Consider the following 15,247-nt stretch of genomic DNA (forward strand, 5'->3'; position numbering starts at 1 on the left):
CCTATCTGTGTCGGTGCGACGTAAAGCCCCTAGCAAAAAAAATTATTTCAATAACGCAGTGCTTAGATTCGGAACGCTAGTAAACTAGTATTAGGTTGGCAACGGGAGCTTTTCGTACAAGTCCCGTTGCTAGCCTGCTCGCTGAATATGGCGTGCCGCCTTTACACCTGAACCGCCAGCAAATGCTTCTGTCTTATGCTGCAAATTTGCGGCAGACGCCACTTCACCCAACCGTCGGCTGTACGCTGTTTATCCTCGAGCAACGCGGCCGGTTGGAATACTCTTGGATAGCAGTCACAGATTGTTTGATGCGCCTTCGGTTCGCTGTCTTGTCAGAAAACCAAATGGGGTACCTCCGTGGATAATACGACGACCTGGAATAATCATGGATCTGCACACTGGCCCGCAAGAAAACACGGCCCCTCGATTTATCGGAGGCTCCTTCTGTCCGTTATTGGCCGGTATCCAGATTCAGTCGTCGTTTGCAAGGATGGTTCGAGGGCAGAAACGAAAGTGGGCTGTGCGTTCGTTGTCGACAATGATAGGTTTCTCTTTGCTCTCCCGGAAACCTGTAGTGTGTACACAGCAGAGGTCTATACTAACTGTGAAGCTCTACGGTATATGCTGTCCGATGAGCGCCGACACTTTCTGCTGTGTGCCGACTCCTTGAGCTCGCTACAATATATTGATACATGTTTTCCTCGGCACCCCCTGGTGCAGCGGATCCAGGACCTGCTGACCGGGTGTTCGGATACCGGCACCAGAATCACGTCTATATGGCTCACAAGCCAAACAGGTGTAGAGTGAAACGAGTTAGCTGATAAGGCTACCAAGGAGTCGGTTACATTGCCCCTGTTGCCTTACAAGGTTCCAGCAAGTGATATTCGCTCTCAGCTGAGACATTTCATTATGTCCCATTGGGAGATGGAGTGGCCAGATGGAGTAGTACGCCACTCCACTTCCAAGTAAGACGAGAGCGATAAAGGGATCAACGAAGGTATGGAGGACTTCTCTTCGGGCAGTGGTATTATGTCGTCTTCGGAACGGCCACAGTATTGCAGCGCACTGCTATTTACTGAAAGGAGAACCCCGTCCGGTGTGTACTTGCGGCGACCATCTTACCCCGGTTAAAATTCTTACGGAGTGACCGATCTGCGCCGTAGTCTAAGACTCTCGAATACCATCTCCCTCAACCTACGATATGACGAACAGTCTGCAGACCTCGTTATCAGTTTTATGAGGGATAGTGGTTTGTTTTATCGTATATAAAAGTCGTGTTTATTAATAGTCTTTATATTACTGTTTACTACTTTTTATTAAATTGACACTGCTTTAGTTTGTGTGTGTATGTTTTAATGCGTTCTTTAAAATATTAATTTGCATGACGTTGCATTTTAAGGCAATGCCTTATTCTATCATAATCTATCATCTATCATTTTACCGAAAATTAAGGCATTGCGAATTAGATCCGCTGATTATTTTAAACTCACAATCATTGTTCATAATTATTTGTTTTAAATTCTAGTCAGTGGATACATTTTAAAATTTTAATTATCATATCATATCGTCCATCTCGTACCATTAGGGGCCGATGACCTTAGATATTAGGCCCCTTTAAACAACAAGCATCTTCATCATCATCAAACCAGTATTTGGTGGATCAATATGCTAAAGCTGAAACGGAAAGTTTAGCCTACCTACAAAATAATCAGACAAAACTACGAGCGGAAAATTACATCCATTTGCAAGATATTTTAGCGAGAAAATGAATGTATAGGAAATATCGGCCAGTTGGCTACATTGCCACCATCATTTGCAGGAGGGCCAAAGTATCTTCATGAAAGAATACAAAATGTTAGGAAATAAGGCAAACTTGATTTGTTCATTACACTTACCTGTAATTCATTTTTGCTAGTTGCTTTACGTCGCATCGACACAGATAGGTTTTACGGCGACGATGGGACAGGAAAGGGCTAGGAGTTGGAAGGAAGTGGCCGTGGCCTTATTTAAGGCACAGCCCCAGCATTTGCCTGGTGTGAAAATGGGAAACCACGGAAAACCATTTTCAGGGCTGCCGACAGTGGGGTTCGAACCTACTATCTCCCGAATACTGGATACTGGTCGCACATAAGCGACTGCAGCTATTAAGCTCGGTACCTGTAATTCTAACTGGATTGAAATCAAAGGAAATCTCCCGGAATATGCACCCCCAAAAACATATGTACTGAAAAGAGTATATTTGAAAATTCAAAAAACAATATCAGTCACAGGCTTGTGTCTTGCGCACTGAAGCATTCCAGGTGTATTGCTCGGCAGGCGTCCATGATGAGTTGGGGTTTTCCAGCGATTGAGTGTAAACGACGTTCTTCAAATGTCCCCACAAGAAGATTTCTAACGGCGTTAAATCCGGTGATCTAGTGGGCTAAGAAAGAGGGCCCCTTCGCCCTATCCATTTCCCTGGAAGTTCCTCGCTGAGATGGTTACGTACGGGCAAAGTGGAATGTGGTGGTGCTCCATCCTGTTGCACCGACATTGTCAAACGGTCGTGCAAGGGCACATCCTCCAGCAGCAGTGGGAGTTTCTGACGCAGAAAGTGCAGGTAGCGTGGGCCCGTCCAATGGCTCTCGAAGAAATAAGGTCCAGTCAGACGATCCTCCAGGATTCTACCCCAAACATTCATTCCCTATCGTACTTGATGGGCCGCTTGTCGCACCCAGTGAGGATTGTCCGGATTCCAATAATGCATGTTATGGCGAATGACGTTCCCGTTATTGTGGAAGCGCGATTCGTCCGAGAACAAGATATGCCATACGAATGCTGCGTCATTGTCCATTCTGCCTAATAGCCACCGATATAAGTCCATTCGAGCTACGAAATCCCGCCCATGGAGCTCTTGGTGTAGCTCAAGATGGTATGGGTGAAATTTATGTCTATGCAGTATTCACCAGACGGACGGCTGGCTGGTGTTCACCTGTCGTGCAGTCGCCCTTGTACTGATGTGTGGATTAATACACGAGCTGCCTCCAGAACAGCCTATTCTGTTTAACGCAATGTAATGGGCCTATCGCGGACTGGTGGCTGGTTGGAAATCACGCCTGTTGTCCTTAGCGTTTTTCAACGCGGCGGAATGACGTAGCAGCCGGGTGTCGCCTGTCGAGATACCGTTCCTGGTACAGACGTCGTGCCTCGCACGCGTTTTTTCTTGCTTCCCCATATATGAGGAGCATGTTAACGTATTCCTCTGTGGAAGACATGCCGAAGAACAGCAGATATTACAGTTCATTCAGGCCATAACCAGTGGAGTATGCGCAGGGCACAAGATGAATAAAAGTGTCATTCTACTGTTTGAATGTGGCAAAAGTGGGCCTGTGTATAGCCTACGTATTCAAACATCATACCGATGCAACAGTATTCCGTCGATTGCTAGGCGAAAACCTAACCAAATCCGCTACGCTACACTGCTGAAAACATGCTGGTAGTACGAGGAGAGCAGAGTATATGCGCCATCCGGTTCGGTGCAGACATTAATTACTGCACTGTTACCTAGTTTTATGCATTGATTCCCCTCTTCGTTACACCCGGTCACGAGGCACGACACATCATCATAGTTACAAGGTAAAAGGACGTTGCTACATGATTTCAAAGCGTCATGTTTTGCGAACGGATGATATAACATTCCGCAAGGGTTCAGAACCTTGTGCAAAATATGCTCACTGAAGATCAGTACCATACACGACGCCTGCAGGGGAACAGCACACCTATAACCATGTGCACGTTAGTTGGGCTGCAGCAAACGATAACGGAAGGGGCTGCTGATTCACACTGTATATGGTATTTTCAGGGATTACAATGTTTGTAAGAGCCTCCGTGGCTCAGATGGCAGCGCGTCGGCCTCTCACCGCTGGGTACCGTGGTTCAAATCCCGGTCACTCCATGTGAGATTTGTGCTGGACAAAGCGTAGGCGGACAGTTTATTCTCCCGGTACTCCGGTTTTCCCTGTCATCTTTCATTCCAGCAACACTCTCCATTCTCATTTCATAGCATCTATCAGTCATTAATAAAATCACTTTGGGAGTGGCGACCCCATCGTACTAACAGCCTATATCTGATTCATTCATTACATCCCTGACCCGGTCAATGACTGGAAAACAGGCTGTAGGTTTTCATTTTCATTTTAACAATGTTTGTAAGTTCATCTTATATTAACGCTCCAAGGAGATAAGGTGCATTCCCTTGGATGATACCGATCGTAGAAGCATTCCAAACATAAAAATTTCGCACACCACGAGCATCGCGAAAACGAAGGTTTGCAACAGTTACATTTCTGGGTGGGATTGTCACTCGGGAAAGAAACGTCGTTAACATTACTGACGATTTCACGTGTTGGTATTAAGTTTACGACAAACCACGCACAACGGATAATTTTTTCCAAAAACTGGTGCTTGCAATTGATTATGAATCAATTTAAAATTATTTTAATTCTTCTTCTTTATCTGGTTACCCTCCGGGGTCGGTTTTCCCCTCTGACTCAGCGAGTGATCCCAACTCTACCGCCACAAGGGCAATGTCCTGGAGCTTCAGACTCTGAGTCAGGGGATACAACTGGGGAGGATGACCAGTACTCGCCCAGGTGGCCTCAGCTGCTATGTTGAACAGAGGCCTTGCGGGGGGATGGGAAGATTGGAAGGGATAGACAAGGAAGAGGGAAGAAATTGGCCGTGGTTTTAAGTTAGGTACCATCCCGGCATTTGCCTGGAGGAGAAGTGGGAAACCACGGAAAACCACTTCCAGGATGGCTGAGGTGGGAATCGAACCCGCCTCTAGTCAGTTGACCTCCCAAGGCTGAGTGGACCCCGTTCCAGCCCTCGTAACACTTTTCAAATTTCGTGGCAGAGCCGGGAATCGAACCCGAGCCTCCGGGGGTGGCAGCTAATCACACTAACCACTACACCACAGAGGCTGACAAAATTATTTTACCATATAGAAAATTAATAGAAGAAAAAGGATAACGATATTTCAAAATACATTGAGCAAAATCATTCCAGTAGTAATCGTCAATAGGCAAAAGTAAATAAATGAAACCCCCAAAAATGTAATCGTCGGCATTTGAACACGCCGCGCAGAAATCATTAGACCGCGGTGAAAGCCACTGCGCCAACGCATCGGACGAACTTGCTACGTCGGAAACCTCCACAGTCATTTTCTCGTAAACATTCGAATGTCTATGGACAAACCGAAACCTTTGTTCGCTTATTTCGACCCCTCATTCACTGAACGAAGTTTCTGGCAAATCGGGTTGTGTTGTTACACTCGGCGGGTTCCCCTCGTCAGTGGAGAATGTTTCTCTTATGGACAGCTTTACGTGGTCCTTTCGCGCGTTAGATCAAGACAAAATGTTTTCGTGTTCACTACTGGAGGAAACAAGGAACTCTCATAAGTCCTCGGTTGATGGCATTCTTCTTCTTTATCTGCTTAACCTCCAGGGTCGGTTTTTCCCTCGGACTCAGCGAGGGATCCCACCTCTACCGCCTCAAGGGCAGTGTCCTGGAGCTTCAGACTCTGGGTCGGGATATAACTGGGGAGGATGACCAGTACTCGCCCAGGTGGCCTCACCTGCTATGTTGAACAGAGGCCTTGCGGGGGGATGGGAATATTGAAAGGGATAGACAAAGAAGAGGGAAGGAAGCTGCCGTGACCTGAAGTTAGGTAGCGGCATTTGCCCAGAGGAGAATTGGGAAACCACGGAAAACCACGTCCAGGATGGCTGAGGTAGTAATCGAACCCGCCTCTACTCGGTTGACCTCCCGAGGCTGAGTGGACCACGTTCCAGCCCTCGCAACACTTTTCAAATTTCGTGGCAGAGCCGGGAATCGAACCCGGGCCTCCGGGGGTGGCAGCTAATCGCACTAACCACTACACCACAGATGCGGCGTAACAGTACTCTATCGCCTTAAATTCATTACTGCTCCTATGCGAATCTGTGGCGGATACCTAGTGATAATATAAATTTAAATGGATCAAAATACGTTATATGGGCCCCTGTTTCACTAACATTACCAAAATGCAAGCTGCCTCTGTGGATCAGTTGGTAGAGTGTCGGCCTCCGGATCCCAGGATAGCGGGTTCAAATCCGGCAGAGATAGTCGGATTTTTCAAGGGCGGAAAAAAGTCCATTAGACACTCCATGTCGTACAATGTCGGCATGTAAAAGATCTCTGATGACACATTTGGTGTTTACCCAACAAAATTAATTAAATCTCAGCCATAGACGCCCGAGAGAGTTTCGGTTTACTCGGTCTGCCATCTAGTGGGCCTAGAGTAAAAAGGAACGTCGAGATTGACGAGCAGACAGCCAGATGGCGTCAAATTGAAATGTCTGTACACGGTAGCTGAGGCCATACGCTTATTATTATTATTATTATTATTATTATTATTATTATTATTATTATTATTATTATTATTATTACTACCAAAATGCAATCATCATCATCTGTTTACCCTCCAGGTTCGGCTTTTCCCTCGGACTCAGCGAGGGATCCCACCTCTACCGCCTCAAGGGCAGTGTCCTGGAGCTTCAGACTCTTGGTCGGGGGATACAACTGGGGAGTATGACCAGTACCTCGCCCAGGCGGCCTCACGTGCTATGGTGAACAGGGGCCTTGTAGGGAGATGGGAAGAGTGGAAGGGATTGGCAAGGATGAGGGAAGGAAGCGGCCGTGGCCTTAAGTTAGGTACCATCCCGGCATTCGCCTGGAGGTGAAGTGGGAAACCACGGAAAACCACTTCGAGGATGGCTGAGATGGGAATCGAACCCACCTCTACTCAGTTGACCTCCCGAGGCTGAGTGGACCCCGTTCCAGCCCTCGTACCACTTTTCAAATTTCGTGGCAGAGCCGGGAATCGAACCCGGACCTCCGGGGGTGGCAGCTAATCACGCTAACCACTACACCACAGAGGCGGACCCAAAATGCAATAAATAAATAAATAAATAAATAAATAAATAAATAAATAAATATAGTACCCCTCTGTGGTGTAGTGGTTAGTGTAATTATCTACCACCCCTGGAGTCTCGGTTTCGATTCCTTTCTCTGCCAGAAAGTTTGAAAAATGGTACGAGGGCTGGAACGGGGTCCACTCAGCCTCGAGAGGTCAATCGAGTAGAAGATGGGGGGGGGGGTCTATTCGCTCCTCAGCCATCCTCGAAGAGTTTTTCCGTGGTCTCCCTCATCTCCTCCAAGCAAATGCTGGGACGGTAAATAACTTAAGGCCACGGCCGCTTCCTTCCGTCTTCCTTGCCTATACCTTACAATCTTCCCATCCCCCCCCACAAGGCCCCTGTTGAGCATAGCAGGTGAGGCCACCTGGGGGTACTGGTCTTCCTCCTCAGTTGAAACTCCGGACCCAAAATCTCACGCTCCAGGACGCTGCCCTTGAGTGGGTAGAGGTGGGATCCCTCGCTGAGTCCGAGGGAAAAAGCAACCCTGGACGGAAAACAGATTAAGAAGAAGAAGAAATTCACACAGAAATCTAATATGTAAAACGGAACGAACTATTATATAAATAATATGACACTCGCGCCTCTGTGGTGTAGTGGTTAGCGTGATTAGCTGTCACCCCCGGAGGCCCGGGTTCGATTCCCGGCTCTGCCACGAAATTTGAAAAGTGGTACGAGGGCTGGAACGGGGTCCACTCAGCCTCGGGAGGTCAACTGAGTAGAGGTGGGTTAGATTCCCACCTCAGCCATCCTGGAAGTGGTTTTCCGTGGTTTCCCACTTCTCCTCCAGGCGAATGCCGGGATGGTACCTAACTTAAGGCCACGGCCGCTTCCTTCCCTCTTCCTTGCCTATCCCTTCCAATCTTCCCATCCCTCCACAAGGCCCCTGTTCAGCATAGCAGGTGAGGCCGCCTGGGCGAGGTACTGGTCATACTCCCCAGTTGTATCCCCCGACCAAGAGTCTGAAGCTCCAGGACACTGCCCTTGAGGCGGTAGAGGTGGGATCCCTCGCTAAGTCCGAGGGAAAAACCGAACCTGGAGGGTAAACAGATGATGATGATGATGATGATGATATGACACTCGGATGGCCCTTTATTATTTTAAATATACATTTTTTAGCAAACATGTAGAAATATTTTTATGTTATCGAGCTGATGGAAAAATTTTCAAAAATGTGTCAAAACTGTAAACATGTTTATCAATTATAGTGAAAAAGTAGCTTAGTTATCATGATCAAATAAGGTAAGGTAAGGTAAGTGTGTATTCTGCCCGAAGGCAGGTCCAAACCTCCGCAGAGGTGTGCCTGAGCCGAACTTTGCGTACAGTAGGGTGGCCAGTTCCTTTCCGCTTCTCCATTCCCTTACCCCACCACTCCCAAAAAAGTGCGCGTGGCAACTCATCCAAATCTTGACCACGCCCAATGTTGCTTAACTTCGGAGATCTCACGGCATCCGGTGGTTCAACACGGCTACGGCCGTTGGCATCAAACAAGTGACAGAACTTTTTGTCTCGCACTTGCACACACGTGGTACAGCGTTCAGTATGCAGCTATGAATTAACTGACCTTTCCACTTCTTAACCCATTGAGTAATAAATTGTACTGTACTGCTCAAAAATATTTTAAAACTTTTTATTGGATAACACTTTTTTATAACTTCAAGTATAAAGTTTCTATTTGCGCCTATATTTACCGTTTTTATAAGCCCCAGTGAAAGGGGAAAACACTACAAAATGGTAAGTTTTTAATGCTCTCTGAGCGAATTTCGACAGAGGTAAAGGTTGACTGTTTACCAACTTTACCAACTGCGGTTATACTAGTTTTTTGATATTTTTATTCAATATTTCTTTCTTTCATTCTTAATCCGTTTACCCTAAAGGATTGGCTTTTCCCTCGGACTCAGCGAGGGATCCCACCTCTACCACCTCAAGGGCAGTGTCTTGGAGCGTGAGACTTTGGGTTGGTGGATACAACCGGGGAGGAGAACCAGAACCTCGAACAGGTGGCCTCACCTGCTATGCTGACCAGGGGTCTTGTGGGGGGATGGGAAGATTGGAAGGAAGAGGGAAGGAAGCGGCCGTGGCCTTAAGTTAGGTACCATCCCGACATTTGCCTGGAGGAGAAGTGGGAAACCACGGAAAACCACTTCCAGGATGGCTGAGGAGGGAATCGAACACCCCTATACTCAGTTGACCTCCAGAGGCTGAGTTGATCCCGTTCCGGCCCACGTACCCCCTTTTCAAATTTCGTGGCAGAGCCGGGAATTGAACCCGGGCCTCCGGGAGTGGCAGAAAATCATACTAACCACTACACCACAGAGGCGGACTTCATTCAATGCTCTACAATAAAACTTTCACCAAAGGAGAAATATTACACTTGCATTGCAATTAAACAGAGTACGGTGTTATTATACAATTACAAATCATTTAATACACAGTGAAGCCGCCTCTGTGGTGTAGTGGTTAGCGTGATTAGCTGCCACCCCCGGAGGCCCGGGTTCGATTCCCGGCTCTGCCACGAAATTTGAAAAGTGGTATGAGGGCTGGAACGGGGTCCACTCAGCCTCGGGAGGTCAACTGAGTAGAGGTGGGTTCGATTCCCACCTCAGCCATCCTGGAAGTGGTTTTCCGTGGTTTCCCACTTCTCCTCCAGGCGAATGCCAGGATGGTACCTAACTTAAGGCCACGGCCGCTTCCTTCCCTCTTCCTTGCCTATCCCTTCCACTCTTCCCATCCCTCCACAAGGCCCCTGTTCAGCATAGCAGGTGAGGCCGCCTGGGCGAGGTACTGGTCATACTCCCCAGTTGTATCCCCCGACCAAGAGTCTGTAGCTCCAGGACACTGCCCTTGAGGCGGTAGAGGTGGGATCCCTCGCTCAGTCCGAGGGAAAAACCGAACCTGGAGGGTAAACAGATGATGATGATGATGACGGCGTGATTATACAATTACAAATCATTTAATACACAGTTCAAAAAAGTAGGGGAACATGTTTTGTAACCCTGGTATGTGAACGGTAATTTGGTACAGCATACCTTGAGACCTTAGCTGCTCAGGGTATGTCAAATCGAAGTTATACACCATTTGTAGGCGTAGCCATGCATTAAGCTGTCAGGTGACCTCTCAAAACAAAGTGAATAGCGTTGCATCCGTGTGTCGTTGCGAGGTACGCAGACTACTGCGGACATCTGAGCACGTTGTACGTAAACCAACACATCCCATGAGACATCTTAATGAGGTTCAAGTCGCATCCAGGAAGGATGGACTTTTCGTCGTGCTGCTGTTGATCTCAATGTCTCCCTGTCAGTTATTCAACGCTTGTGGAATCGCTACAATGAGACAGGCCAGTTCACAAGGACAGTTGGACAAGGTCGTTCACGCATGACAACCCCACGGAATGACCGATATCTGACCATCTGTGCGTTGCGGCGTCGTTCAGCAACTGCCAGAGAACTGCAACAAGACCTCAGGAGGGTCGCTGGAGGTACGGTGTCTGACCAGGCAGTAAGGAACAGGTTAAGAAAAGTGTCCTTACGTTCCAGACGTCCTGTTCGAGTGCCCCGTTTAACGCAGCAACATCGCGCAATTTGCCTTCTGTTTGCCCGCACCCACGTCAGCCGGCAATTTCGCAAATGGAGACCTGTGTTGTTCACAGACGAGTCCAGATTTCCCCTGACACAGCGTGATGGACGTCAACGTGTATGGAGACGCCGTGGTGAGCAGTACATGCAAAATGTTGTCCAGGAAGGCGACAAGGTCCTGTGATGGTGTGGGGTGGCATCAGTATTGATGGTCGTGCAGATCTTGTCGTCTTCCGTGGTAATCTTATCGTTGCGGGGTACATCGAGCAGATACTGCTAGAGAATGTGTTGGTTGCTGCATACGGTGTCGGCTCTGAATTCGCACTCATGCACGACAATGCCAGGGATCGTGGGCTCCCGACCTTAATCCCATCGAACATGTGTGGGATAGGCTTGACAGAAGTGTTCGTGGGCGTCCTATTCCACCACAGACTGTACAAGACATCGAACAGGCTCTCATTGAAGAATGGGACCTGATACCGCAACTTGACCTCTGTCGGCTTATACGGAGCATGCCACGTAGTTGCCAAGCTGTGGTAAATGCTCGTGAAGGACATACACCATACTGAAGCTCTCCAACTGTGATAAAAATCCACCCTGGAGGACTGTTATCACTTTGTTTTCAATCCTACTTGGATATTTCCGTTTGTGTTCTAAAAATGAACGCGAATCCATCGATGCTCTTTTGTATACTCAACGGTAAAGTTGGTAATATACCTGGGTGTGAGGTATTGTTTTGTGGAGCATGGCATACGTTCAAACACATGTTCCCTAATTTTTTTAAAACTGTGTATTTGACTACACACTAATTGTAAGAAACTAACAGACTCCAAAGAGACTGGCTGACTGACGAATGCGCGCGGCAAGGGGTGAACCATACCTCAGTGTCCATCACCTTGGGAAAAAGTACACCCCTGCTTCCCCTTCCTTACAGCACATGCGAAGAGTCCACTCTTGCTGTGGCGCTATACAAATTAAAGAACATAAAGGAAATAATTATGTGATAAGACAACAGCACTTGAACAAATTGCTTGTTTTTAATCATTTCTATATGTTTAAGTTTCGGCCGGCTAAAATGGAATTAAAATGTAATGTTTTATCAACAAAGTGGGGGCTGCCGCCCCACGGCCCCCCCCCCCCTAAATCGCCGCTACTGCTCTGAAAAACCGTAACGCCCCGAAACATAATCCTAGGTATGGCCTTGAAATGCACGAAACTGATAACATTACATACCAACCTCCTAAAGTACGGAATACAACAAAACACCTTGTTCAAACTAGCACTTGTTCATTTTTGGAGCTTTGGACAGAGCACACAGCAGTACCATGTACTTATAGGTGTAGGAATCGTCTGCTAAACTGTGTTACTTTAGTGACTATAGGATTTCACGTAATTGTAATCGTTTGGGATAGAATTCAGCTAAGTATGCCTACTCCAGATTATTGAGTACTATCTCAGCATTTTCGAAGACTGTGTACGGAGTATATCTGATAATAAGCTACACTTTACAAGGAGTCACTATCAGTGTCGAGATTCGAACGTCGGATTTCCAAAGAGTTTCAGTTTTATCAAAATCATGGAAGACAGTTGAATGTATTAGCTGCGATCGTGGGGGTTAAATCGTGCCTTATGTCCAAAACGTGTTGTTCTTATGAAACTGAACCTCATGTAGTCAAAACAAGGTTCCTAAATTGAATGTACATTCATTTTTCACATTCATTTAAATTCAGTTTCTAAATATGCTCTAGAAAGAAGAGCTTAGAAGTGTGTCACTAGTATTACCTATAATATGAGTTTCATATGACCAAATTTGCTGTGCAAGGTTTTCATCATCTGATTTGTAGAACACAAGGATTTCATCACGCGGGCCCAGATTGTATTTGCAAGCTCTGAAGAGCATTGTGGGGAAGATATCACATTACGATTTGCAGATAGAGGCACGAATTCCTCACAGAACTTTAGTGTGTGGAGTGAAAATTATGCTACAAGTTTACTGCTTGTGTGTCCGGCTCCATGGCTAAATGGTAAGCGTGCTGGCCTTTGGTCACAGGGGTCCCGGGTTCGATTCCCGGCAGGGTCGGGAATTTTAACCTTAATTGGTTAATTACGCTTGCACGGGGGCTGGGTGTATGTGTCGTCTTCATCATCATTTTATCCTCATTACGACGCGCAGGTCGCCTACGGAAGTCATATCAAAAGACCTGCATCTGGCGAGCCGAACTTGTCCTCGGACACTCCCGGCACTAAAAGCCATACGCCATTTCATTTCACTGCTTGTGTATTACATTTCATTAAATGTTTTATTTTATATCGCCATTGGCTGCAGTAAATATTTAATAATAATAATAATAATAATAATAATAATAATAATAATAATAATAATGAAAACCTACAACCTGTTTTCCAGTAATTGACCGGGTCAGGGATGGAATGAATGAAGCAGATATGGGCTATTTGTACGATGGGGTCGCTACTCCCAAAGTGATTTATTAATGCTATGAAATGAGAATGGAGAGTGTTGCTGGAATCAAAGATGACAGGGAAAACCGGAGTACCCGGAGAAAAACCTGTCCCGCCTCCGCTTTGTCCGGCACAAAACTCACATGGAGTGACCGGGATTTGAACCACGGTATCCAGCGGTAAGAGGCCGACGCGCTGCCGTCTGAGCCACGGAAGCTACTGCAATCTACTGCAATAATAATAATAATAATAATAATAATAATAATAATAATAATAATAATAATAATAATAATAATAATAATAATAATAATAATAATTTCGTGTGGCTATTTCTAGCCGAGTGCAGCCCTTGTAAGGTAGACCCTCCGATGAGGGTGGGCAGCATCTGCCACGTGTAGGTAACTGCGTATTATTGTGATGGAGGATAGTGTTATGTGTGGCGTGTGAGTTGCAGGGATGTTGGGGACAGCACAAACACCCAGCCCCCGAGGCATTGGAATTAACCAATGAAGGTTAACATCCCCGACCCGGCCGGGAATCGAACCCGGGACCTTCTGAACCGAAGGCCAGTACGCTGACCATTCAACCAACGAGTCGGATAATAATCATAATAATAGTAATAATACCGAGCTCGATAGCTGCAGTCGCTTAAGTGCGGCCAGTATCCAGTATTCGAGAGATAGTGGGTTCGAATCCCATTGTCGGCAGACTAGACGATGGTTTTCCGTGATTTCTCATTTTCACACCAGGCAAATGCTGGGACTGTACCATAATTTAGGCCACAGCTGTTTCCTTCCCACTCCTAGCCCTTTCCTAGCCCATCGTCGCCATAAGACCTATCTGTGTCGGTGTGACGTAAAGCAACTTTAATAATAATAATAATAATAATAATAATAATAATAATATTAATAATATAATGAAATATAGTATTATTATTTATTCATTTACCACAAATCATAGAGAATTTATGGATGGTCTGGTGAGAAAAGGCAAGCCCCTTGTGGTTAAATGCTACAATATTGATTTTACGTCTCACTAACTACTTTTGCGGCTGAGGTGCCGGAATTATGTGCCGCAGGAGTTCTTGTACGTACCAGTAAATCGACCTTCAAATACAACCGGATTGAGCCTGGATCGAACCCGTGCACTTGATCTCAAAAGGCCACAGCTCTACCATTTGAGCTACTCAGCCTGGCACAATACACATTTAATTAATTATTAAGAATAGTAATACTCACCCTGGAGGAGCTGAAGCAGACCGATGAATCCCCATCCTTGCAGTCGGGGATGGCATGCAGCCCATCCAGCTTTCCACTAAGTGTTCGTAGTGCGAGAAGTATGCCAGCTCCATCATCAGAGCCATCCTCCCCTCCCTCTGAACTCCCAGGTTTCTTGTAGAAGATGAGAGTGACGTTGTCGACAGGCGTTTGGTAGTTGGCGAGTTGCACAGCGGCAGCAAGGGGTGCCCCGTGGACTATAAGCCACGAGCCGAACAGCAGGGTGAAGCACATGATACGACCTGGAACGATAGCGACAAACTACCTGAGTTACGATCATTGGCTGATAACAAAAACTGTTTTGTTTATGTAGTGACGACAGAGAAGTGGGGAGAGATCGTTGTCCTTGTCTGTTACAAGCAGACCTAAGGTGACAAGCGATAATCAAATGACTAATCATTACGAGTTTCAACATTGATGTTTTCAGTAGGCAATCAGAGTATAATGCTTCCTATGGAGAGGAGCAGACACCACTTTTATCTTGACTGGCAAGGGAATTGTTTGGGTTGAGCCAGTCGCAGACCGATTGCAACAAAATTTAGCACAGTGCATGTATTAAAACATAATAAATTTAATGGTAGTTCGTAGACATTCCGCTTTAAAATAATATTTACATCTTCTTCTTCTTCTTAATCTGTTTACCCTCCAGGGTTGGTTTCTCCCTCGTACTCAGCAAGGGATCCCACCTCTGCCGTCTCAAGGGCAGTGCCCTGGAGCTTGAGACTTTGGGTCGGGGGATACAACTGCGGAGAAGGACCAGTACCTCGTCCAGGTGGGCCTCACCTGCTATGCTGAACAGGGGCCTTGTCGGAGGATGGGGATATTGGAAGGGATAGACAAGGAAGAGGGAAGGAAGCAGCCTTGGCCTTAAGTTAGGTACCATCCTGGCATTTGCCTGGAGGAGAAGTGGGAAACCACGGAAAACCACATCGAGAATGGT

At 46.6% G+C, this 15,247-nt stretch overlaps 1 protein-coding gene across 6 annotated transcripts in view; it reads right to left on the reverse strand.

Annotated features, from left to right (window-relative positions):
* LOC136862823 (metal cation symporter ZIP8) overlaps positions 1-15,247 on the reverse strand; it is a 920,308-nt gene that overhangs the window by 302,547 nt on the left and 602,514 nt on the right. For all 6 annotated transcript variants that reach the window (XM_067139088.2, XM_067139087.2, XM_068225787.1 and 3 more), the window contains one exon: positions 14,269-14,549. In XM_067139088.2, the coding sequence (XP_066995189.2) occupies positions 14,269-14,549 (281 nt within the window). The remainder of the gene's footprint in view (positions 1-14,268; positions 14,550-15,247) is intronic.

The sequence above is a fragment of the Anabrus simplex genome, chromosome 2 (assembly GCF_040414725.1).
Source record: "Anabrus simplex isolate iqAnaSimp1 chromosome 2, ASM4041472v1, whole genome shotgun sequence".
NCBI classification, from domain to species: Eukaryota; Metazoa; Arthropoda; class Insecta; order Orthoptera; family Tettigoniidae; genus Anabrus; species Anabrus simplex.